The sequence below is a fragment of the Acanthamoeba castellanii genome (assembly GCF_000313135.1).
Source record: "Acanthamoeba castellanii str. Neff unplaced genomic scaffold scf7180000084639, whole genome shotgun sequence".
In the NCBI taxonomy this organism is placed as follows: domain Eukaryota; phylum Discosea; order Longamoebia; family Acanthamoebidae; genus Acanthamoeba; species Acanthamoeba castellanii.
The window spans coordinates 413,847-436,964 of record NW_004457431.1 but is presented as its reverse complement, the minus strand read 5'-3'; the positions used below and the strand labels follow the sequence as shown (position 1 = coordinate 436,964).

The following is a 23,118-nucleotide window of genomic DNA, read 5'->3' as shown; positions in this document are numbered from 1 at the left end:
GCCTTTGTGGTTGCGGCACCTGGAAATGAATTTAATTTCATTCATTCCGCCTGGGCTACTTGGCATTTTTGGAATGCCACGCACGCAGGACAACAATGGTGATGACAACAACGTTGAAGTTGATGACAAGTTTATGTTATGTCTTGGGTTCGGCCAACATGTTTGCTGGTGAGGGTGTGTGTGTCTTGTCAACCGATCCTCCGCCAGAAGTGCATGATGCTCTTCTTCTTGGGCGGCACGGTGATGCTTGGGATGATGATGTCGTCACTGTTGAACAGGCCCTCCTCTGCGTCGTCCTTCTTCTCCTTCGGCGGCCGCTCGAGCTGCGTGTTTCCCACGCGTCGTAGCACGTCGTTCTCCCACGCGTCGAGCCGTCGCTGCTTCTTTTCCTGGAGCGGCGGCAGCGGCGGCGGCAGCTGAGGCTGCGACGCCGGGTGGTCTTCGCCGCTCTCGCGTCTGTCGTCGCGCCGCCGGTAGTGCATGCTGCCGTCCGTGGCGGCCCGCTTCACTTCCTTTCGCCGGTCGCGCTTGCTCGCCTTCATCGCCTCCCCCGCGCTCTTGGCCATTCGCTTCGAGCCGCTGGTTCGCCCGCCCTTGCCACTACCGCTGCCGCTCGTCGACGAGTCGCCGCCGCTGCCGCCGGTCGGCTGGCTGCTGCTCGTGCCGGAGCTCAAGCCCGCGCTGGCACTGGCTCCGCCCTTGTGCCTGCTGCCGCCGGATCGCAGGCCTCCTCGGGGCGATGATCGGGTGGAGCTGGACGCGGAGGTGCCCACTCTGGCGGCCGCAGAGTGCACACGTTCGCTGCCCTCCTGGTCCTTGGCCATGAGGCGCTTGACGAGATGCCGCATCGCGACGTCGACGTTGAGGCCCTTGAGCGCGCTGGCCGACACCAACGGGAACGCCCGCATGTCGCACCATTGCTTCAACCAATCGCACGCACACGTATTGTGAGCATCGGACCTAAAATGTTCAGTAGCGGGGCGGGGGGCGTCGAGCCAAAGATCAAGATTCGCTGTGTACCTTGGCCTGGGCGTAGGAGACAGCGGGAGCCTGCACGAGGTCCACCTTGGTGGCCACCACGACCACCGGAATATCCGGCGGTGCCAGCCTGGCCACACACACACACACACCACACACACGCAACACACACGCAACACACACGACGCCGTCGTGGTGAGTGTGGGCCACGTAGGCCGGCAAGAGGGGTGGAGGGCTGTGGCGGTGGTTACCGTTGCAGGTGTTGACACCAGAAGGAGAGGTTTTGGAACGACTGCATGTCTGACACGTCGAAGAAGAGAAGGGCGCCCTTGATGCTCTTCAGGTCACAGCTCTCTCGACCTCTGCGATCGTTCCCGACCAACAAACGTTGTGGGCCAGCCACAAGGTGAGCTCAAGACCACAAACAAACAGTCGGCCACGCCGTCGAGCTCATAGGAATCACGTACTCGTAGTGGAATCCACTCGCGCTGAACTGGAATCCGACGCACAGAAGAAGCCAATCGAGGTAGTCGGAGTTAGGCGCTATAAATGAGCATGTACGGTAGTGATGGGCACAAGTACCATCTGCAGCTTGATCGTCCGATTGTTGTGGTGAATGGCCTTGGTTTTCTGCGCACGCCGCCGACACAAGGTGAGGCGGGGGCGACGACGGAGAGACGACCCATGTGGTGGTGGTGTGAACGTACCGTCATTGACTTTCGCAACGCACGCGAACCCAGGTACGCATCATCCACGAATCGTGTGAGGAAGCTCCTCTGTTACGTAGATGAGCACAGAAAACACAGAACGAATCGATCGTCACAACCCGCGTGCCCCACCGATTGTTACACTCCACCGAAACAGCAACGGAACGCACGGGTAATAAAATAAAATAAAAATGGGAAAAGGATCAGGTCAGGGTATCCACGCAAGGTACCTTGCCCGTCCCGACATCGCCGACGAGGGCCACCCGGAAGAAGCGGTCATAGACCCAATCCTCGTCGTTGCGCGGACAATCGAAACGCCACCGACCCTCCTTGCGCGCCTCGCGGTACCTGTGTCGGCGGTGAGTCGAGAGAGAGAGAGAGAGAGAGAGGGGTGAATGTGTGGTCGTGGACCGAGCAGGTGCACAGAGAGTAGTGAGTCACTGGTGGCGCACCATTCGGAGCTGAGATGGAGTCGGAGCCATTTCTTGCATTCGGCCTTGTAGTCGTCGCATTGGGAGAGAGCGAATTGTTGCGGTACCAGCTCGCCGTACGCCTTCTTCCAAAGACTTTCAATAGAAAAGATGATGACTGAGAATGAGCCGACTACACACACGAACGCGACTGTTGACACAGAGGCTGCGGGTACCGGCTCTCGTCGGTGATGAGGAAGAATCGCTTGCATACCAGCCCCACGGCCGACAGGTCTTCCGCATCGAGGAAGCCCAGCACCTGAACATTCGCAGGGTGGGGGGAGGGGTTCAGCAAACGATCATCTAGTTAGATCCCTATCGGAGGCGAGCGAACCTTGACGAGCAGCTCGTCGGGGAGTGATCGCAGCGTAAGGAATGCTGCGTATGACACCGGGGGGAGGGGGCGTGAAGGTGAGTCCCACAGCGAGATGAGAGGAAGAGGAGTGGCGTACAGTCCATGAAGGAGGCGATATGGTCCTGGTGGTGGCTGCGGGCCACATCTGCAGCTGTTCCGCAATCCCCCAGCGCGTTTATGTCGGCTCCGTGCTTGACCAATAACTAAAGTGGCGTTTGCGTGAGTGTCTCTTTGTGGTCGGTCGAACCACGACAGGCAATGGATGGTGGGTTGAGAGCAAACCTCTATGATCTTCACGTCGCCCTGACGCGTGGCGTAATGAAGACACGTTTCACCGCGCCTGGGGAGTGGGAGGAGGTGCCCGTGTCAGCACAGAACTGCACGCGACAATCGAATTGGGGGGACAAGTTCAAGCCGCGGCTACGCACTTATTGACTGAGTGGACGTGAGCACCGTTCTTGAGCAGAATCGCAACCGCCCTGGCGTTGCCCTTCCAGCACGCGACTACCACACCACACCGCGTGAGCCAAGGCAGGCTCGAGCCATTGCGACGTGAGGTAAGAGGCAATGGGCGCGTACAGTGGAGAGCGGTCTCGCCGTAGGTGTTGAGGCCGTTGATGGAAGCCCCGTTTTGGAGCATGCCCTCGATTACGTCCTTCAGCTTGTGCAACGGCTCTGCCAGGTGCCAACGCCATGCACGGGAAGGTAAGGAGGCAGTTTAGGAGAAGAGAAAAAACAAAGAATATAAGCACACCGCGGGGAAGAACGGACCCTGAGTCAAGCGTTCGCACCGGAGGAGCATGTGCAGAGGCGACGTGTTGCTGATGTCCGCCAAGGCCGATGCGTCGGCCTTTGCATCCAGCAACACCTGGCAGAGGTCAAGGTGCCCCATGCTGAAACGGTGGACAGCGTCCCAATTTCCCCGTGGTGAGTGTGTCCGTAGGCAAAGAACGAAAGTGTCAACGAAGGAGGGGGGGAGCGAAAGCGAAAGCGAAAAGCGGGCGGAAAGCGGACCTGGCGGCGCAGTGAAGAGGAGTCCAGCCGCGGAAGTCGGTGTAGTTGATGACGAAGGGCAGGACGTAGGGGATGACGAAGCTCTCGCGCAGGCAGGCCACCAGGTGCTTGACGATGTCGACGTGGCCGAACTCGCAGGCGAGGTGGAACGGGGTCTGGCCCTCGTTGGCCTCCTCGGCCGTGATGAGCTCGATCAGCGCGCTGTTGACCACCTTCTTGATGAGCCGGTGCTTGCGCTCCTGCTTGCCGCCGTCCTCCTCGTTCAGCAGGGCCTGCTCGCGCATCTTGGCCTCCTTGGCACGCACCAGGCTCCTGCGATCGCGGCTCGCCCGCTTGGCACGCTTGCGCACCACCTTGTCCTGCTCGCTCCGCTTGGCACCGCCGGAGAGCCGCACCGACTCGCACGACGTGCGGCGCTTCGCCCGCGACTCCTGCTCCAGCAGCTGCTTCGCCCACTTCTCGTCCCCGATGCGACATGCCTGCGCCAGAGCAGCGGCGCAACCAGTCGGTCAGCCGGTCGGTCAAGTTCAGTTGAGCCCGGCGGCCCGAACGGCAGCGGCCGCCCGGGCGTTGCAAATCAAAGAAAACAAAGGATGTATGAAAAGAAAAATAAACTTGTTCGAACAACGCGCCGCAAGGCTTTGGTGCGCCGGTGGTGTGTCGCTTCTTGTTGCCGTCACAAAGAAGGGAGCGAAAAAAAAAGCCACGAACGGCAACTTGCTTTGGGGTTCTGGGCGACGAACGGGTAGGGCGAAGGAGAGGAAAGAGGAGGAAAGAGGAGGGGCGTGGTGGGGGGTACCTGATGTAGGGCGGTTGACCCGGGCATGACGATGCGCCTCCTGCGCCACGCGGCGGGGTCTTCATCGTCTTGTAGAAGACTTCCGCCTCCATCCGAACTGACCGCATCCAGCGAAGAAGTGCTGGAGCTGGAGCAGGAGCTGGAGGGGGCCATCCGCAGCTTCGTTTCGGGCGTGGCAGGTGACCTCCTGTAGAACATTTTGCCTTCTTCGTTCTTTTGCCCAGCGGGGAACTTGTTCCGTCTTCGTTCTTTCGTTCGGGCCTATTTTTTTGAAATGGAGAGGTGCACCTCTTGCCTCCTTCCTCTTCGTCTTCGTGGTGACAGCTCTGACGAGCGGCAATCGGCCCGTATCACAGCGGAGGGAAGCACGCGGTGGCGAGGCCTGTTTAGCTCCGACTTACCGGCTTTGGTCCGCCGGAGAAGACAACGAGCCCGTTTACGCCCCAGGCCATACCTCCCCACCTGGTGTTCCTCCCCAACCGTCACCGCTTTGCGATCCAATTCCTCGCATTCCTCGCCATGTTTTGAGATAAATAAAAATTATTTTGGCTGCGGCGAACGACACAACACGAAAAGGGTCTCTCTGTCTCTTCCTCTTCCTCTTCTTCTAGAACGTTGTGCAACGTTACGATTGGGTCGGAAGAGAACACCTGTCTACATGCCCTGGGCGGCCATCTGGAGGAGCATCTCCTCGGAGAAGAAGGTGTTGACGGAGACGTCCTCGGAGAGGCCCTTCCTCCTCCTGGTCTTGACCATGAACTCGCGGGCGAGGGAGGGGATGGGGGCGGGCTCGAGCGGCCGGAGGACGATGGACTTGTCGAGGGGGTCGCCGGGTACGATCTCCCAGTGGTCGAAGACGGAGACGCAGAAGGCCTGGCCCTGGGTGTGGGCGCGGAGGTCGGTCTCGAAGCCGAAGGACTCGATGACGGGGATGTAGGCCTTGACGGTGTAGAGCGGGGTGCCGGGCTTGGGCTCGTCCTGGGTGACGTGGCCGCGGCGACGGGAGAGGACGGTGTAGATGGGGGCGACGCAGTCGGCGGGGGCCTGGATCTCGACGTAGTAGACGGGCTCCATGAGGCGCGGGGTGGCGAGGAGGAACGAGGAGTAGGCGACGCGGCGCGAGGTGGGGATGATCTGGCCGCCGCCGCGGTGGATGGGCTCGGGGGCGAGCTGGGCGTTGAGGAGGCGGAACTTGACGTTGCGGATGGGCTCCTCGCACAGGGGACCCTCGCGGGTGGCCCACTGGAAGCCCTGCACGACTGAGTCGCGCACCGACGAGAGGAGCGCCTTGTTGGTCTCCTCGGGCAGCGTGTCGTCGACCAAAATATTTGGTCCCGTGAGGGGCTCGGGGCCGAAGGCCCAGATGGATCGCGCGGCGAGCACGTCCCACTCGAACCGCTCGCGGAAGAAGCCCATGAACTCCTTGCTGTTCCACTTGGTGTTCAGGAGCGCCCCGCTCTCGATGGCCTCGGCCAGGCCCTTCTCCATGGGCTCCGAGAGCATGGTGAGCGTGTTGCGCTTGTTGGGCGTCTCGGCGAAGCACTTGAGCGACGAGGTCTCCACGACGGTCTCGCAGAAGGTGACCACCGGGTCGGCCACCTTGATCTCGATCTCCGAGTACAGGTTCCTGAGGTCGTGCATGACGCAGTCGAGGTAGATCTCGCCCGTGCCCAGGATCACGTGCTCGCCTGACTCCTCCACCTTGGTCGTCAGCAGCGGGTAGCTCTTGTTCACCTTTCGCAGGCCCTCCAGCATCTTGGGCAGCTCGGCGGGGTTGATCGGCTCCACCGCGATCTTCATCGTCGCCACAGTGTTGAAGCGCAGCGGCTTGAAGACGTACAGCTCGTCCTCCGCGCTGTTGTCATCCACGATCGTCGCGGTCTTCATGATCGACGAGTCGACGCCCTCGATGAGCACCCACGTGCCGGCCGGCGCGCTCTTGACGGGGATACGGTAGCGGCCCTCGAACACCCACAGATTGGTGACCTCGCGCTCGGCCATGTCCTCCTCGTTGTCCATGCTGTAGCCCTCGCCCAGCACCTTGACCCGCTGGCCCGTGCGGATCGTGCCGCTGAACACGCGACCGAGCGCATCAAAGGCCGACAGGTCGGCCTTGTGGTAGAGCTTCGTCACCTGCACCATCAGCGGGCCAGTGGTGTCGCAGCGCACGAGCGCCGAGGCCACTTCGGTGTCGAGCGGTCCCGTGTAGATGTGCTCGGTCTTGACGCGCGCGGCGTCGGTCGGCGAGGGCAGATGGTCGACGCACATGTCGACGAAGCCGGTGGCGTTGCCGAAGAACTGCGTGAGGATGAGCTTGAGCAGTGGTCGGGTGTCGAGGTGGAAGTCCTTGTTCTGCAGCTGCACGCCCAGCTCGTCGAGCGTGCGCTGGAGCGCCGGCTTGTCCTCGCCGACCACCTGGGCGTAGATCTTGTACAGGGGCTCGAGCACGAACTGCACGAACGTGCGCATACCGCCGCCGGGAGGCGGCTTGCGCTTGAAGGTGCGGTCCTCGGGCTGGAAGTAGACGTCGCCCCACAGCCGGCGCGCGAAGTCGGCCGGTCGGAAGGTGCTGCCGTGGGTCTCGGAGTAGATCTGCGCGAAGGAGTGGAGGCTGAAGGACCAGCCCATGAGCGCGCTCGCGAAGCAAACGTTGCCGCGCTCGGGCGAGATGCGGGGCGCTCCGCCGCCGGGGTAGCAGGTGTCCATGATCATGTTGACCTCGTCGAGCGTGTGTCGCAGCTTGTAGTAGGCTTCGGCGGGCGGCAGCTTGAGCTCGAGGATGAGGCGGTCGAGCTTGTTGATGAGCACGACCACGGGCAGCCGCTCCTGCGCGGCGTGCCTCAGCATGCGCTCGGTCTGCACCATGACGCCCTCGACGGCGTCGATCACCACCACCACGCCGTCGCACAGGCGGAGCGCGGCGGTGACCTCGTCGGAGAAGTTGACGTGGCCGGGTGTGTCGATGATGTTGAGGAGGTAGGACTTGTCCTTGCCGTTGGGCAGGAGCATGGTCATGGGCACGGCCTTGATCGACAGGCCGCGCTGCTGCTCGTCGGTTCGGTAGTCCGTGTAGCGCAGGGTGCGGTCGAGCCGCCACTCCTTCGTGTGGGTCTGCTGCACGAGCGTGTCCATGAAGGAGGTCTTGCCGTGATGCAGATGTCCGACCAGCGCCACATTTCGCACCAGCGCCGGATGCTCGCGCAGGGCCAGCATGTAATCGAGGCCGTAGGTGGTAGGGGGGATGTCGAGTGGCTGCCCCTCGGCCGCGGCTTGTCGAGCCTTGAGCCCCGTCGCCGGCTTCTCTGCGATGTCGAATTTGAATTCCTTGACGGGCGCCACGATGGGCACGGTGAGCGGCTGGGTATCCTCATCTTGGACCAGCGTCTCGGCGTCGCCGTAGACCTCCTCGGCAGTCGGGTAGTACTTCTTGTCTTCGTACAGCACGACCGACGACGTGGCCGATGGATTATCGAGCGACATTAATTCCTGCCCCGTTGGCGCAGTGGGCTCCTCCTTCATCGCATCCTCATCGTCTTCATCCTCGGCCCATCCCGTGCGCTCTCCATCCTCCTCTTCGTCTTCCTCCTCATCGACGTCGGGTCCGATGTAATTGCCGAACTCGTCGTACAGGTTCTCCTCCATCCTTGACGCGTGCCGCACACTGATCGAGATCACAAAATCGCACACTCGCAATCGATCGCCTTTTCCCTTTTTGTTCCCGCTCAATTCCTTTCGTTCCCATAATTTTCTGTCGCCGGCCAGATTAAAATTCTTTCCTTTTTGCTGGCTCTAGAGCGCAAAAAGAAAATGGGGGAGAAAAGCAACAACTTGTCCCGCCGCTGTTGAGCTTGGGGATGGAGGGCTCCAACAGCTGGCGCCTACACAGGTGCAAGCAACGGGCTCGATGGCGCACCGTGATGGCGGTGGCTCTTGCCATCATCGTGGGCGTGAACGTTGGGCTCTTTATCCACCTGGCCTCACTCTCCAGCGTGCTCGACCCGGACCCTCCCTTCGCCCCTGGTGCCAACCTCCTTCTCCACGTCTCCATTTCATTCGTGTTACAAAACACTTCACCCCTCCTTTTTGTTCACTGTGCGCTCATCCTTCTCTGGCTATGCAGGCGAAGTGGGCGGGCTGCCATTCCATGTGGGTGCGTACTCACACATGTGGTACTACATGCATGCTCAATGCTCACACATGGCGTGCCAGGCACCTACAACATATGGAACCACAACAACTACTGGGATGTGCGCAAGCTTCGCATAGCCGAGGTCATACGCGACGCCCAGCTCGACATCGTCGGGCTGCAGGTGCTCTCTCTCTCTCTCTCTCTCTCACGCTTGCGCTCTCTTCGGCTTGTGGCTCACGCAGCGGCACCATACATATACGCACGTTCCACAGGAGGTGAGGAATGTGCAGCACCTGGGCGGCAACCAGCTGGACCACCTGACGGAGCTGCTGCCCGAGTACCCCTACTCCATTTTCCACTCCGCCCACATCGCCAAGAGACAGAAACGAATCAACGTACGTGCACCATCGCACGCACCAGCTCAAGTGATTGACGCCCAACCGTCCAACTGAATGTTGGCTTTTTAGTAAGCACTGACTCCTGCGCACTCCAGCTGCGAGTTCACGACCCTGAGGAAGGCGTTGCCCTTCTCAGCAAGCACCCGATCGTTTACAACGAAACCTTCACGCTCACCACCGTCTCTGGATCGGAGGTAAGCGTTCCTTGGTGCTGTTTTTCGCTGCGCTGCAAGGCGTGAGATAATAACACACACACACACACACACATCGCACACATACACACACACACACACACCACACCTATAGGACGAGAATGTGCGAGTGGTGATCCTGGCGCACGTGGAGGTGCCCAAGCTGGGCCTGGTCTATTTCTTCGTCACTCACCTGTCTTTCGTGCCCACCATCCAATGCCGGCACGTCTTCGAGCTCCTCCGCATCATTCGCTCGCTCGACCTCGACCCCAACCGACCCAAGATCGTCGTGGGTCCGCACACTCCATTTCCCCCTCTTCTTCTTCTTCTTCTTTAGGTCATCACTGATGGCATCATCGCACGCACTAACCCCTACCGCCTCCCACCGCACTCCAACGCAGGCGACTTCAACATTTTTCCCGACTGGGAGGACCCTGCCGCTTTCTTCGATCGAGATTGGACCGAAGGCATGCTCTCACACGCACAACGCACGACACGCACGCAACGCATGACACGAAACTGCGCTCGCGCACACTATGCAAATCTTAGAAGAGACGCATGCTCACATGTGTGTGGTACAAAACAGTGGAGAGGGAGAACAGGTGCTGGGAGATCGCGAGCGGCGAGAACCTGGACTGGTCCACCGCCGCCGTACGAGGCAACACGCACCGCCTCACCGACGTGTGGTCCCTCCTCCGGCCCGGCGACCCGGGCTTCACCTTTTCCAACCTACCCTGGGCCGGTACGATCAAAACACACACCGCCACACATACACCGCCACACACGCACACGCACACGCACACGCACACGCACACGCACACATACAGCCCGCGTCGCGGCTAACTTGCGCCATGGCGGCCTCGCGCAGAGCACACGCACACGTACCCGGCGCGGCCCACGCGGCCCGATCGGATCTATGTGAGCGGCCTCGCCCACGGGGCCAGCTCGGCCGTGCCCCACGGCGTGGTGCCGCGCCGCATCGTGCGGCAGGAGGACGGGTCGCAGTACCGGCGCCTGTACTACTGGCGCCTCATGGCCCACCGCACGCGGCACCTCGTGCGCACCCTCATCGAGCCCGCCAGCAACCACAACCCCTACTACACCTACGCCCGCGTCTACTCCGACTTCTACCAGCCGCTGCTCGACCTCTGGCACGGCGCGCCGGCCGAGCAGGAGGAGGGTGAACTGTCGGCTGAGGAGGAGAATCTGCAGGCGGTGCTGGCCAGCGTCGAGGTGGACGAGTTCGGCGCCATAGTCGCCACCACTGCCAGCAGCACCACCACCACCATGCGCGTCAAGCAGAAGGCGAAGAAGAAGGGCGGCAATCACAGAAGCGGCGCCACGGCCAAGCCCAGGCGTGACGAAGGCTACGACGACGACGAGGAGGGCTCACCGGAAGGGCTGCTGGACGTTCTCTGGTCGGCGTACGAGGCCGTGGACCCGAGCCCGCGGCTGTTGGGCTTCGCCGTGCACCGGCTCCTGTGGGACGTCCCCTCCCACCTGCCCCTCTACGCGATCGCCGTCGCGCCCACCGCCCTCCTCAGCGTCATCGCCCTCGCCAGCCTCTGCGGCTGCTGCGGCTGTCCGCTCCACCGACCACGCAAGAAGGGCCACCATCATCATCGGACCACCCACCGGCAGCGTTGCCTGCGGCTGCTGTGCGGCTGCCTGGCGCTGGCGCTCCTGGTCGCGGTGGCCGTGGCCCTGAGTGCCGCGGTCTTCCTCCTGCCGATCCTCTTCACCGGCTACATCGACGACCTCGTGCCCTCCGACCACCGCCTCGTCGTCGCCTCCTTCTCCTACTGACCGACCACGCAACATCAACAAAACAAGCTTTTTCTTCGGTGAACCGCAGGCGCGTCTGATTGCGTTTGTTGCGGGGTGGGGGGGTCAGTGTGAGGGTGGGAGGGTGCGGGGAGGCCGTGCGGGGGGCCGGGCCGGGCTGGGTGAGGAGGAAGAGGGGGAAGATGAAGAAGCCGAAGACGATGAAGACGACGTAGAGGAAGAAAGCAAAGGCGACGCGGAGGCGCGAAGCGGAATGGCGGGCGGGGGCGTGCGTGGAGGGGTCGAAGGCGAAGCGAGGCCGGTCGTGGCGCTTCGCTGGAACGGCGGCGGCGGGGCGCCACCACCCATCGGGGGCCGTGGTGGCCACGCTGGCCGGACCAGCGGCGCCGGCGACGATGTCGGCAGCTCCGCCCCGGGTGCGAGCGCCCCATCGGCGCTGCCGTGTCGTGGGATCGGGGAGGGTACGGGGTGGTGGGCGGTGGTGTTGCCCCGCAAGGCCAACGCCGGCGATGGCGAAGGCGACGACGGCGCGGAGAGCGAGGACGTGGCCGGGAGGGAGGAGGGAGTGGTGGCGGTGGATGACGACAGCGGCGGCGACGAAGACGAAGACGACGACGACAACGACGAGAAGGAGGCCGATCGGAGCGGGCTGCTGTCGGCAGCGGCGGGCGATGGCGCTGGAGACCCCGGCGACGGGGCGTGGGGCGGGGCCGCCTCGTCGGGCTTGGCCCTCAGGGCTTCGCCTGCGGGGGGTAAAGTGGGTGTAAAGTGAGCATCGCGGCCGACTCTGAGGTGGTGGATGGGGGGGGGGGCTAGGCACCGGTGGCGCCGTTGCGCTTGAGCACTTCGGCGCAGCTGGCCGACGGGCAGAGGGCGAGGGCCGTGTTGCTCTCGTCATCAACCGCATTGGGCTCCACCGAGTTGAGAATCAGCATAAGGCAAGCCAGGCCGTGGCCTTTAAGGAGGCGAATGACGTGTCAGTGGCTTCCTCCTCCCACGGTCGACCCAGGGTGGGTGGTGGTACCGGCAGCGGCAGCCGCGTGGAGGGCCGTCCGTCCGTGGTCGTCGGCGTTGCGCCAATTGGGCTCGACGCCCTGTGACACGCACGCCAGAATGTCCTCCAGATCGTTGCACGCCGCCGCCTCGTACAGCCGCTGGGTAGAGGGAGGAGGGACACGTCAGGCGCGAGATTCACTGGTGGGTGCGTGTGGGGGGAGGGCAGTGGTCCGTACTCGGCCGAGCGAGTTGGCATCGATGTCCTCCTTGACCACGAACTCGCGATCGGCGTACTTGGCCCGGATGAACTTCTCCTTGGTTGGTCTGCCACGAGAGAGACGCGTGTGCGGTGGTGCGTGTGGCGTGTGTGCGGTGCGTGCGGTGGTGCGTGTGCGCGTGTGCGGTGAGCCAAGAGACATCGACGAGGAGGAGCGCAGTGGTACCGGTCGTCGGTGGGGGACGGCTTGCGCTTGGCCGACTGGGCCAGGCCTCGTTCCCACAGGGAATTGACCATGCGGTTTCCGATGCTCTTCATCAGATCCTGCACCTCGGCTTCCAGCTCGTCCAGCGTTATCGACCGCACCTACGCACACGATGCGCGCGCGCACACACGACGTGAGTTGACTGCAGTTAAACTGGAGACCTGGTCCCGGTCCTGGCCGAACGTACCTTGGAGATGTGGACGCCCATCGAGCGGTGGACGCCGGAGCACTGAATGCACATCAGCAGACCCAGGTTGATCGATATCCAATCCGGATCTGAGCGCACACCGCACGCGCACACGCACCGCACACACATGCACACGCACACGCCACCGCACACACGTCGGAGCCGGCTCCGGTGAGCACTCCATGGCCGATGGACCTTGCGCTGTGTGAGGCAGGGAGGTGGCGCACCGGCGGCGCCACAGTCTACGCAGGCCCGATTCTCGGTCTGCTTCTTGAGCTCCTCCCAGGTCTGGAGGTTGCCCCGATCCTCCTGGCCCTTGAGCTTCGACTTGTCCGCCGTGTTTTCGTTCAGCATGTGCGCTATGCCCTCCTGGATTGCGTTTATCCAATCCTAGTACACAGCGTGTGCGGTGCGTGTGTGCGTGTGTGCGTGTCAGCACTCATCACGCTTGAATGGTGTGTCGGGTGGGGCGGGCGTACCATCATTTCATTGGGACTGTCGGCCACGAATTGGAACTGGCTCTTGAGGGAAATGAGCTCGAAGCAGTTCTTCAGCTTCTTCTCGCCGTACTTGGGCTTCACCGTGCACGTCAGCAGGTTGAGCGCCACCGCCGGCACCCCCTCCTCAATGTCCTGCAGGATTGCATGGGCCCATATTTACATTTTGCCCAGCGACAGTCGACAGGGCGGGAGAGGCTAGGCTCGACGCCACACGACGACGCACCTTTTCCTTGGCGTAGAGGTAGACCACGCCGTCTTTGATGGCGACCCAGGCCTTCTTGGCGCTCTTGAACGGTTTCACCGTCGCCTTGGTCTGCATGACCCCCATCTTCTTGGGCTCGGTCATCACCACCCTAAACATACACGACACGACACGCACGACACACAATACACAACACACAGTGTCGCACACGACACAAAACGACACACACGCAGGCCATCAGATCCGATTGTTGACTGTTGTATGTGTGTGGAGGGGGACAGTCAGTCTCGTGCGATGGACGAACCGTTGGATGGCGGAGCCGGACTTGGCCTTCTTCTTGTTTGGCGCAGAAATGGCGTCGAACGCCGCCGCCTTTCGCTTGTCTGTGCATTGCGCGCAGAAAAGGTGTCAATCAACGAGTCGCGTTCTCGTATCCATAAAAAGAAACACGCGCGCAATAGGAAACGACCACGCAGCACGCGGCACGCGGCACACGACACGGCACGCGGCACGCGGCACACAACAAAGGAAAGAAGGGGAGAGGCGCAGGCGACCTTTGATTTCCTTGACGATGTTGCTGAATATGCTGTCGACACCGAGGCCCGTCTTGGCCGAGGCCTCGACGAACGGGCATCGGTAGGTGTAGGCGATCGACCGGCCCTCCTTGGAGGTGATCTCCCAGCCGGCCTCCTCGCCCTCGGCTGCAAACAATTCAATTGATTGGGGGGGGAGATCGGGGCCGTGAGACGCACAACGCACACAACACACGGGAGTGGTTTCGGGCTGGGCGGCAATAAGTACTCTGATTGGCGACCAGCACCACCGGGAACTCCTTGGTGCCCTTCACCTTGGCCATCTCTTTGCGGTGGGGAGAGGGTGACGTGTCAGTGTCGACCGAAAATGAATGAACGAAACGCAAAGAGCGCGGCGGGAGACGGCACCATCGCGATATCGCGGGATCATGTCGAAGGAGTAGGCCGAGTGACAGTCGTAGACAAACACCACCCCGTCCGCCCATCCCAGCCACTGCACCACCGAGTTTCAACGTTCGCCATCAGCAAGAAGATAGAGCGAGAGAGAGAGACAGGAAGCATCACGCAACACACGACACTGGACGTGATGAGAGTGAAGAGCAGACCTTGTCGTGGAGGTAGTGGTGCTCTTCGGAGCCTCCCGTGTCGAGCACGTCCTGGATGCGCGCCGAACCCCCGCGTGGTGACGTCAGCACCACAACACACATGGCCATGCATATCACACCGACAAAGCGCACAAGGGCCAAGACATAGAAGTGGGTCGCGTACGAGGGTGACTTTGTCGTCGTCGACCACGAGCTCCTTCCTGTGGCTGTCCTCTGTGAAGGAGGGTCAGACGCGCGGACCCGTGTCGTGGCCCAAAAAAGGAAATGGTTGGAGCACGCGGACCACACGAACAGGGAGACAATGAAGGAAAGGAAAGGAAAGGGGGAGAAGGGAGTAGTTGGGGCCGTGCCGAGGGTGGGGTCGTCTATCTCCTCGTATTCGTCATTGAGGAAGCGGAGGACCAGGCACGTCTTGCCCACCGTCGTATAGCCCATGAAGCACTTTGTGAAAGTGTAATAAAATGCTATCAGAATTATATTCTCAAATAAAATAGAAAATAGAAAAAAACAGTGACGTGCCATTTGAGTTATTATTTAATATTATTTTTATGGTTTTAATTGGTTTTTGCTCGTGTAAAGATTATATTGGGGGGGGGAAGAGCGAAGGGAGGCGCACGACGCGGAATTCGTTCTCTGTCTTGGAGGGCGCACCGCCCTTCTTGATCTTCGACATGTGCTCGTCTAGGGCAGCTGCCGGAGAGCACTGCTGTTTGTGCGATGGGCTTTGAAAGCAAAAGAACGCGTGCCGTTGGCTTGTCGGTTACAGCTGCCAATCACTGCGATGGTGACGGAGTTGCAGACGAACACGAGCACAAAGTCGTGCGAACTGGGCGACGGCCTGCGCGCCGCGCGTGGCTGCAGATGAAGCGAAAGTGGCCCAGGAGAAGAAAGCCACGCTCGAACGGTCCAGTGGTTGGTGTGTAAAATGTATATGCTTGCCCCCAACAGCTATCCAAAGGAGGCGTAGACTGGAGGGAGAGGCCTACTTCTGGCGCTGGAGCTTGTTGAAGGAGGGCAGGTTGAGCTCCTTCTTCTTCCTCTTCGCCGGCCCGACCACCGGAAGCAGCGGAGGACCGGTTCGAGCTGTCGTGGACATGGGCGTCCTAGAAGATAACGATGACGATGGCGATGACGAGGGTGAAGACGAAGAAGACGAAGAGCGGGAAAGGGGACGGCGAGAGATAGATGGAGATGGAAGAGAAAAAGAAGAGGAAGAAGAGTATGAGGGCGACGAGTGAGATGGCCTGGAGAGTGCAGCTGCGCCCGTACTTGGGCCTCTGGCTGAGGAAGCGGGTGTAGAACGGGGCACACCTGCGGAGCCGCCCAGCAATTGCTGCTTGCGGACGAGAGGGCTGATGATCGGTGGCTGTACGCTGTGGTTAAAGAAGAGTGCCATCATTGGAAATGAGTGGAGAAGGTGTGGACGACCACGCAACGCCAACGCGGGCTGTACCTCTTGGTGCTGGCGCCAATCTTCTTTGCGAGCCTGGTGAACATGTAGCATCACACAACAGTGAGTGTGGGCGAAGGTGCTGCGAGGGAACAAAAGGAAGAAAGAGCCCACCTCGCTCTCGCGGTGGCCGGCGGAGGGGCAAACACAGGCCCGGCGCCGGTCCTTTTTCCAAAGGTGAACGCGGCTCGGGTCCTTGGCGCCGCCGAGATGTGCTTCGTTGCTCGGTGCTTCTTGGCTGCGCGTAACAACGACCAGAAGGAGCAAGATGAGAGCCCTAATCACAGATCACGCAGGGACCTTGAGTTACGTGACGACGAACCTTCGTTCTCTTGTTTGTACATTTCCTGAGCCTGAGGCCGACCTGTTCCTTCCGCTCCTCGATCCGCCTCTGTTCATTTTTCCACACCTGCTTCCAGCTGATCTTCCTTCCGTTGTGCTCCCGCTCCTCCTCGCGCAACCCGAGCCGCTGCGAAGCCATACGTAAACACACGACACACACGGTCAGCCGTGGTTCCGCTCGACGACAATGCATCGCCAAAAGGGCGCACCTCGCAGTGCCGCTGCCACATTCCTGCCGTCGGTAGCCTGCGCTCCTGTACCACAAACAAGCGGCGTGTGAGCGCGCAATGAACACAGCAACAATCAGCACTGGCGGAGGCAGAGGAAACGAACCGTGTGTGTTTCGACCACCTGAAGTGAGCACAGGAGTCGCGGCCGAGGAGAAGCCACCAGCCATTCGACATCCACGAGAGTAAGTAAGTGCGTGTAGCGAGCAAAGGGGCGGCGGGGAGGTGAACCAGGAGTTGTTCAGGAGTGCAGCGGTTGAGGATGGGAAGGATGAGCTCATCGGGTACATCGCCCACACTTGTGAGCATGTCGAGGTGGTCACATATAGCCATGGTGCAGAGTGTCTTCAAGGTGGGCACAGGCCACAAGCCCCGCCTCCTTCCTATCGAATGCATCTTTCCCAATGATTTCGGCTGATTTAAAAACACAAAAAAACTACAGCCACGGAAAAACGAAGGCAAACAGAAAAGGCTTTTTTTCTTTCGCCATTTTTGTAACATCTCAATTCCAAATCGAACATCTCCTGCAAGCGAAACCAAGGCAAAGATGGAGTCTGGACCTAGTGTAACCCTCGATCCCTACGATGAAGATTTTAAGAAGGTGCCGATCCTTTCTCTGTTTTGTTAGTTTCGTCTTTTAATTCATCTGAATTGTGTGCCCTGCCCCTCCTCAGCTGGAGATTTCTGCCGGTGATTCCGACAATCTGATCACAGTAACGCTATCAAATGAAGATCACACGCTGGGCAACTCGCTCCGTTGGATCCTCATGAAAAAGTTCGCCCCTCCCGTTTCGATTTTTGTTTTGATTGAGGTGAATTTAATTCCATTATTAATCCATTTATTCTTGGGCATCAGCCCCGAGGTGGACTTCTGTGGTTACAGCGTGCCACACCCGTCCGAACCTAAGATGAACGTTCGCATACAGACGAAAGACGGTACTGTTCACACTCCTGTTCTTGTCCTCATTGGTTTTGTTGTCGCGTGCTGATGGTTCGTGTGTTGTTCGCTGCAGGCAAACCATCCGTGGAGGCGCTGCGAAAGGGCCTCAACGACCTGGTGTCGATTGCCGAGTACACGCTGGGCACGTTCCAGTCCGAGTTCCAGATGTTCGTGGACTCCAACGATATCACAGAGGACGGCTCCGAGGCCTCTGAGATGGAAGAATGAAGCATGTTAACTACCAAACACCGCGTGCCCACTGTGCACCACACAAGGAAAGGAGGGCCATGCAGCCACTCACGCTGCTGTTTGTGCAAGGGGCTTTGGGCATGCCCGCAAGCCGCGCAAGTGTCGACGCATTTACTCTGCTCTGCCCCGGGATAAATGCCGGTTTGCCGAGCCGAGGTTTTTGTTCTTGATTGTGAAGAGGAGATTGAAGGGGGCTACTGCTGTCTGCGAGAGATTTGTGCCAATTCAATCAGAAGCGAGCGAAAATGATGAACGTAGGTGGTCTGCCGTCGCTCCTCAAGGAAGGAACCAAGCATCTGTCCGGTGTGGAGGAGGCCTGCCTCCGCAACATCGAGGCCTCGAAGCAGCTCTACCACATTGTGCGCTCGTCCATGGGTCCCAATGGTACAGAAGCCGCTTGCCTCCTCAGCACACATTTATTGGCGCTTGCGATCGGCCGTATGATTGATATGCCGGATGGGCTGTGCTCGAAAATGGCATCGCATTTTAGGCATGAACAAGATGGTGATTAACCAGCACGACAAGCTCTTCGTGACGAACGATGCTGCCACCATCATCCGCGAGCTCGATGTCGTCCATCCTGCTGCCAAGATGGTCGTGATGGCCGCTAACATGCAGGAGCAGGAGGTACACCATTCCACTTGATCTAGCCTGCAAGAATTAAGACTAATTTCTCATTTCCGCACAGTGCGGAGACAACACCAATCTTGTGGTGTCGCTTGCCGGCGAGCTGCTGGTGCAGGCCGAGTCCCTCATCCGCATGGGCCTCCACCCTAGTGAAATCATCGCCGGCTACACCAAGGCCGCTCAGCATGCTTCTGAGCTCCTTGAAGGTTTGTGCCCCTCTTTCTCTTTATCGTTCCGGCAGCCGCTGCCGATGCATCTCGCGAGAATGCATGACGCTCATCACTATCAACATCATTGACATTGTGATTCTTTTTTTTTAATTATATTTAGGCCTTGCCTGCCACACGTGTGAGGATCTGCGCAACATCGAGGAGGTGACCCGCTGCCTGAAGAGCGCTATCGCCTCTAAGCAGTACGGTTATGAGGACATGCTGTCCAAGGTTGTCGCCAAGGCCTGCATCCAGGTCCTGCCCAAGAACACGAGCAAGTTCAACGTCGATCACGTGCGCGTGGTCAAGATCCTCGGCGGTGGCGTGCTCGACACCCACGTGATGAAGGGCTTCGTCCTCGCTCGCGATGCTGTCGGTACCATCAAGCATGTCACCAGCGCGAAGATTGCCGTCTTCGCCACGGGCATTGATCTCGCCAAGACCGAGACCAAGGCCAACGTCACCCTCAAGAGCGCTGACGAGCTGTTGAACTTTGCCAAGGATGAGGAGAAGCACATGGAGGAGGTATGTCGTGGGTCCCTTTCGCTGATTCTTCTGTGGTCATGTGCTGAAACGCTGTCGCTGTGAAACAGGTGATCAAGCAAATCTCGGAGACCGGCACGAAGGTGGTGGTTGCGGGTGGCAACGTCGGCGAGCTCGCTCTCCACTTCATCGAGCGCTACGGCATGATGGTTCTGAAGGTCGAGTCCAAGTTCCAAATCAGGCGACTTTGCAAGGCCACCGGCGCCACTCCGTTGGTCAGACTGGTACGTTGGCTGTGCTTCTCAGTGCTTGGCAAAGCAGCGGTGTTCGACCTCACCATTTCGCTACACAGGGTGCCCCCATTCCTGAGGAGCTGGGCTACTGCGACGTGGTCTCAGTGGACGAGATCGGAAGCACCAAGGTGACCATCTTCAGGCAGGACACCGAAGACTCAGGCATCTCGACCATCATTGTGAGGGCCAGCACGCAGAACCTCGTCGACGACATTGAGCGCGCGATCGGTTCGTTTACTCACTTTGTTCCATTTCTCTATTCTTGTACGAACGTTCATCTGATTCTCTGTTATCAGACGATGGCGTCAATGTCTACAAGGCGATGGTGAAGGATGGCCGCTTCGTTGCTGGCGCCGGTGCCACTGAGATTGAGCTGGCCAGGAAGATTCACGCCCAGGGTGAGGCTTCTCCAGGCCTCGACCAGTACGCCATCAAGAAGTTCGCCGAGAGCCTCGAGGTATCTCCTCTTCTTAGATGTTCTTCCCGCCTCAAGCTATGGCTGACTCTTCACTGTGTGTTCCCTCGTTAGGTGGTGCCCCGTACTCTTGCCGAGAATGCCGGACACAACGCTACTGAGATCATCTCTCAGCTCTACGCTGCCCACACTGGCGGCAAGACGAACGACGGCGTCAATGTCGAGGTACCCCTCTTCCCTTTTGCGGCTCTGACGAACGTCAGAGTGCAGTTGCTTACGATCGTTGCCTCTCTCTCTCTCTGCCATCAGACCGGCGGAACCATCAACGCCGCTGAGGCCGACATTTTGGATCTGCTGGCCAGCAAGGCCTCTGCCCTCAAGCTCGCTGCCGATGCTGCCACCACCATCCTCCGCATTGACCAGGTAACTCTCATTCTCCCTCCTTCGTCCGCGTGTTGCGTCCAAGAGAGCTGACCGTCGTGCCGTCTCTTTCGTTTTTCAAACACCCAACAGATCATCATGGCTCGCGCTGCTGGTGGCCCTAAGCCTCCGGCCATGGGTGCCCGCGACGCCAGCTAAACCAAGAAAAACGAAAACAGGCAAAAGGTGTAACGGTGAGCGTGTGTCAACAAACTTGAAGCAGGCCTCCTCTTTCGCCCCATCGTCACTCCCCACCGACAACACAGATCACCTCACCTTCGCCTCCACGTCAGGCGGGCAGCCAGCTCGTTTTCTTCTTCCTCGCGGATGTCTGTCTCCGTCGTCTCCGCGGCTGCGTGGTTGGTGGCTCATCGAGCCTGCGAATTCTCGGTCGGTTTTGTGGGTTACTTTGGCTCGAATCCGCATTGAATGGCTGCACGTCGGGCTGTGACGGGCTGCCACGGTCATTCCCACCGGTGAAGGAGGCAGTGGCACAAGAAGAAGAGAAGAGAGACCACAACAGCAGATAACACGTTATGCAGAGCAGCACGGGACAGCTGTGTGATGGAGCTAGCAAGTACGCGAGAAGAAGGGTGGTTCGCAGACAACCCACACGACCAAGCCACGACGTGCACGTCCCTGCTACGCGCACTCATGGAGAGCCTGCGGCGCCGCGGAGAGAGCGTAGACGAGGGAGCGTGGAGGTGCTCATGAAGTTGGGCGAGCTCGTGGTGGTTCCATTGATGGAGGACGCCAAGAGTTTGGCCGCCTTCATCCTCTCCTCTGCCGATCTCAGCCAGAGCGTTACCTCCGCCGCCACCGCCCTCGATCGCTTCCTCTCCCCAGCTCTCCTTGGTCTGCCCGTCCCGCCCACACCCGACTCGGCGCCCCCCTCGTCTCCCCCCTCTGGTGCGTTTTTGTTCCCTTCTACTTCAAAAGGAGGAGCCCAAGTTGACTGTTATGGTGGTTGTTCTGCAGACGCGGGAGCGATGATGGTGGACATGCCGAGGCTCGATAGGCGCGGCTCGACGGAGGCGCTGCCCAACGGAACGACGCCAGGTCACCACCGAGCGGGCTTGGCGCTGACGATGGAGGAGGAGGCCGCGCTGAGCGGCGCCAACGGCTGGGGTCACGTCATTCAGTCCCTTTCATCAACGCCGTCGTGAGGGCTGATCAGTGGCGTCAGCTCACCACCACCGTTACTACATTCATCATCGGCTTCGACTTCCGAGCTCCAAACCGATACCCAACCCCCTTGAAGGCGACGCCCTCGAAGGGAACCGTACCACCCGCTCCACGTGCGGATGCCAAGGCGAGCGCCAACTGTCCCTGCTCGAGGTCACGCGAGGCCTCCTTCCAACAGCGCCGCCAGGACCTTCTGGAGATACACCACTCTCTCCCCGGCCTTGTACAATGCACATACACCATAAACGAACTTGGACACGAACGCACTACACGTGATGATGGCCTTCCTTACCCAGAACTCGCCTTCGACCTTGGAGGGACGACCTCCTCGGCGACTTCCTCCTCCTCCTCGATCTCCTGCACCTTTGCGTACCATAAACAGACCGCTTGGCCGCGGAGTGGTGGAAGACGCCGAGGAGGGCGTCTCGCCAAGGTCGAAGGCGAGTTCTACGCTCCGACAAGTATTTATTTGATGAATTCATGAATTTATGTACATAATCGAACAGAGCAAGTGGGACCGAGATGTGGCGGCGAGAAGAACAGGAGGTGCAGCGCTTTACGTTCCGGCTCACCACGAAGGGGCAGAGGGATGAAGATACTGCTGCCGCCGAGATGAAGATTTCGAATGCTGGCCGAAGGAAGCCTCGTGTTGAGGTGACCATCGTGGGGGTCAAGCCGGCCACCTTCAACACCGCCACCTTCCTCCAGCGAGATTCTGAGAAGAAGCGAAGCCAGCAGCACAACGATGAACGCAAAGATTCGGAGAAAGATGGAGAGGACGGAGGCAAGGACAACAAAACGCTGTTTTGCGTGACGTCGCATGTGGTCTGGCGAACGTCGCAGCTGATGGCGAGCTGGATGGCCTCTCACGCGTCGCTCTTCGCCCCGTCGGGTCCGTTGGTGTCGAGTGGTGGCCGCAGCCTGCGGGTGCTGGAGCTGGGCTGCGGTCTCGGGCTGGCCGGCCTCGCGTGCGCCAAGGTCTGCGCGGCCCTGCGGCGACCAGACACGCCTTCTGCAGGTGCGCCACCGCCGCTCAGGTCCCAGCACAGTGCATGCACTGTGGTCGTTGCTGACATGTATAGCGTTGGTGGGTGCGTGTGTCACACTCGGCCAGAGCCGGCACTGGTCGTGATGACCGATGGCGACGCGGCGGCGCTCCAGCTGCTGGAGCACAACGTGGACCTCAACTGGACGGGTATGCCATCCTCTCTTCGTGCCGTGTGCCGTGGGCGACTCAGCACTCACCTTTCTCACGACACGCAACGCAACGCAACACATCACCACCACCAACACCAGGCGATCGCGATGGGCGACCACAGGTGGCACAGCTGGTGTGGGGTGACCTACCATGCATGCGACAGCTCAAAGGTATCACCCCCACGACGTGAGTCAGCAAAGCCGCGCAAAGTGTTGACGCGGGCACACGCACACGCACACGCACATGACAGCCACACACGGAGGCCAGGCATTTGACGTGGTGCTGGGCGCGGACATCATCTACCACCGCACCGACTACGAGGCCCTTATAGACACCATCGGCTTCTTCCTGAGCACAGACGACGGCAACCGGCGCGAAGCGGAGCAGCAGCAGGGGTCCATCACGAACGAGAACGCGCTGGTGATCATCGCCATGCAAGAGCGCCACTACGGCGCCCTCGACCACCTCGTCCAGCTGATGCGAACGCGGTTGGGCATGGCCGCACGCACACTCGACGTGCCACGCATGTTCGGCGATCATCATGACGGGGCGGCACACGGAGATGACGATGAAGATGAAGAGGTCGACGACCGCGGGTACATCGGGAGCAACCACTACATGGTGGTATTTCACCACCCCCGAACCACGCTCGAGCTCCACTCCCTCGGGCCAGAGGTGGCGAATGAAGTCCTCGGCGACGAGGAGGACCTCTTCTTGTCCATGTCGCCCCCATAAAACCACTACTTTTC

General features: G+C 60.1%; 10 protein-coding genes across 10 annotated transcripts; 6 read left to right on the top strand and 4 right to left on the bottom strand.

The window, feature by feature from the left end:
* Nucleotides 1-188: 188 nt before the first annotated feature.
* Nucleotides 189-4,350, bottom strand: ACA1_090100 (Ras subfamily protein; the record flags this gene model as incomplete). The annotated part of the gene is made up of 17 exons (XM_004338677.1): nt 189-920; nt 1,021-1,108; nt 1,230-1,340; nt 1,446-1,471; nt 1,561-1,608; nt 1,686-1,754; nt 1,916-2,033; nt 2,138-2,251; nt 2,332-2,414; nt 2,490-2,533; nt 2,608-2,713; nt 2,793-2,850; nt 2,939-3,014; nt 3,090-3,185; nt 3,282-3,403; nt 3,525-4,003; nt 4,324-4,350. The coding sequence occupies 17 exons, from the start codon at nt 4,348-4,350 to the stop codon at nt 189-191; spliced, it is 2,397 nt and encodes a 798-aa protein (XP_004338725.1).
* Nucleotides 4,351-4,977: 627 nt separating this feature from the next.
* Nucleotides 4,978-7,965, bottom strand: ACA1_090090 (elongation factor Tu GTP binding domain containing protein; the record flags this gene model as incomplete). The annotated part of the gene is made up of 1 exon (XM_004338676.1): nt 4,978-7,965. One exon carries the CDS (start codon nt 7,963-7,965, stop codon nt 4,978-4,980), a length of 2,988 nt encoding a protein of 995 aa, XP_004338724.1.
* A 212-nt stretch (nt 7,966-8,177) lies between these two features.
* ACA1_090080 (endonuclease/exonuclease/phosphatase family protein) lies at nt 8,178-10,847 on the top strand (the record flags this gene model as incomplete). Its single annotated transcript, XM_004338675.1, has 8 exons — nt 8,178-8,343; nt 8,444-8,473; nt 8,533-8,633; nt 8,725-8,847; nt 8,946-9,044; nt 9,157-9,334; nt 9,628-9,783; nt 9,910-10,847. 8 exons carry the CDS (start codon nt 8,178-8,180, stop codon nt 10,845-10,847), a joined length of 1,791 nt encoding a protein of 596 aa, XP_004338723.1.
* Nucleotides 10,848-11,221: 374 nt separating this feature from the next.
* ACA1_090070 (uncharacterized protein) lies at nt 11,222-11,598 on the top strand (the record flags this gene model as incomplete). Its single annotated transcript, XM_004338674.1, has 2 exons — nt 11,222-11,242; nt 11,287-11,598. 2 exons carry the CDS (start codon nt 11,222-11,224, stop codon nt 11,596-11,598), a joined length of 333 nt encoding a protein of 110 aa, XP_004338722.1.
* A 40-nt stretch (nt 11,599-11,638) lies between these two features.
* ACA1_090060 (Ras subfamily protein) lies at nt 11,639-15,004 on the bottom strand (the record flags this gene model as incomplete). The annotated part of the gene is made up of 16 exons (XM_004338673.1): nt 11,639-11,781; nt 11,851-11,980; nt 12,059-12,146; nt 12,266-12,405; nt 12,492-12,580; nt 12,719-12,881; nt 12,971-13,123; nt 13,215-13,344; nt 13,498-13,576; nt 13,748-13,894; nt 13,995-14,051; nt 14,135-14,219; nt 14,332-14,382; nt 14,495-14,537; nt 14,624-14,772; nt 14,948-15,004. The coding sequence occupies 16 exons, from the start codon at nt 15,002-15,004 to the stop codon at nt 11,639-11,641; spliced, it is 1,704 nt and encodes a 567-aa protein (XP_004338721.1).
* A 430-nt stretch (nt 15,005-15,434) lies between these two features.
* On the bottom strand, nt 15,435-16,659 carry ACA1_090050 (uncharacterized protein; the record flags this gene model as incomplete). The annotated part of the gene is made up of 5 exons (XM_004338672.1): nt 15,435-15,642; nt 15,896-16,019; nt 16,124-16,250; nt 16,333-16,377; nt 16,582-16,659. The coding sequence occupies 5 exons, from the start codon at nt 16,657-16,659 to the stop codon at nt 15,435-15,437; spliced, it is 582 nt and encodes a 193-aa protein (XP_004338720.1).
* A 238-nt stretch (nt 16,660-16,897) lies between these two features.
* Nucleotides 16,898-17,518, top strand: ACA1_090040 (RNA polymerase Rpb3/Rpb11 dimerization domain containing protein; the record flags this gene model as incomplete). Its single annotated transcript, XM_004338671.1, has 4 exons — nt 16,898-16,951; nt 17,025-17,125; nt 17,207-17,286; nt 17,364-17,518. 4 exons carry the CDS (start codon nt 16,898-16,900, stop codon nt 17,516-17,518), a joined length of 390 nt encoding a protein of 129 aa, XP_004338719.1.
* A 269-nt stretch (nt 17,519-17,787) lies between these two features.
* ACA1_090030 (Tcomplex protein 1, theta subunit) lies at nt 17,788-20,145 on the top strand (the record flags this gene model as incomplete). Its single annotated transcript, XM_004338670.1, has 10 exons — nt 17,788-17,923; nt 18,030-18,166; nt 18,228-18,372; nt 18,497-18,900; nt 18,969-19,142; nt 19,211-19,379; nt 19,448-19,608; nt 19,681-19,791; nt 19,876-19,989; nt 20,080-20,145. 10 exons carry the CDS (start codon nt 17,788-17,790, stop codon nt 20,143-20,145), a joined length of 1,617 nt encoding a protein of 538 aa, XP_004338718.1.
* A 551-nt stretch (nt 20,146-20,696) lies between these two features.
* ACA1_090020 (uncharacterized protein) lies at nt 20,697-21,152 on the top strand (the record flags this gene model as incomplete). The annotated part of the gene is made up of 2 exons (XM_004338669.1): nt 20,697-20,895; nt 20,965-21,152. The coding sequence occupies 2 exons, from the start codon at nt 20,697-20,699 to the stop codon at nt 21,150-21,152; spliced, it is 387 nt and encodes a 128-aa protein (XP_004338717.1).
* A 541-nt stretch (nt 21,153-21,693) lies between these two features.
* Nucleotides 21,694-23,104, top strand: ACA1_090010 (uncharacterized protein; the record flags this gene model as incomplete). Its single annotated transcript, XM_004338668.1, has 3 exons — nt 21,694-22,189; nt 22,286-22,366; nt 22,620-23,104. 3 exons carry the CDS (start codon nt 21,694-21,696, stop codon nt 23,102-23,104), a joined length of 1,062 nt encoding a protein of 353 aa, XP_004338716.1.
* Between the last annotated feature and the right edge of the window lie 14 nt (nt 23,105-23,118).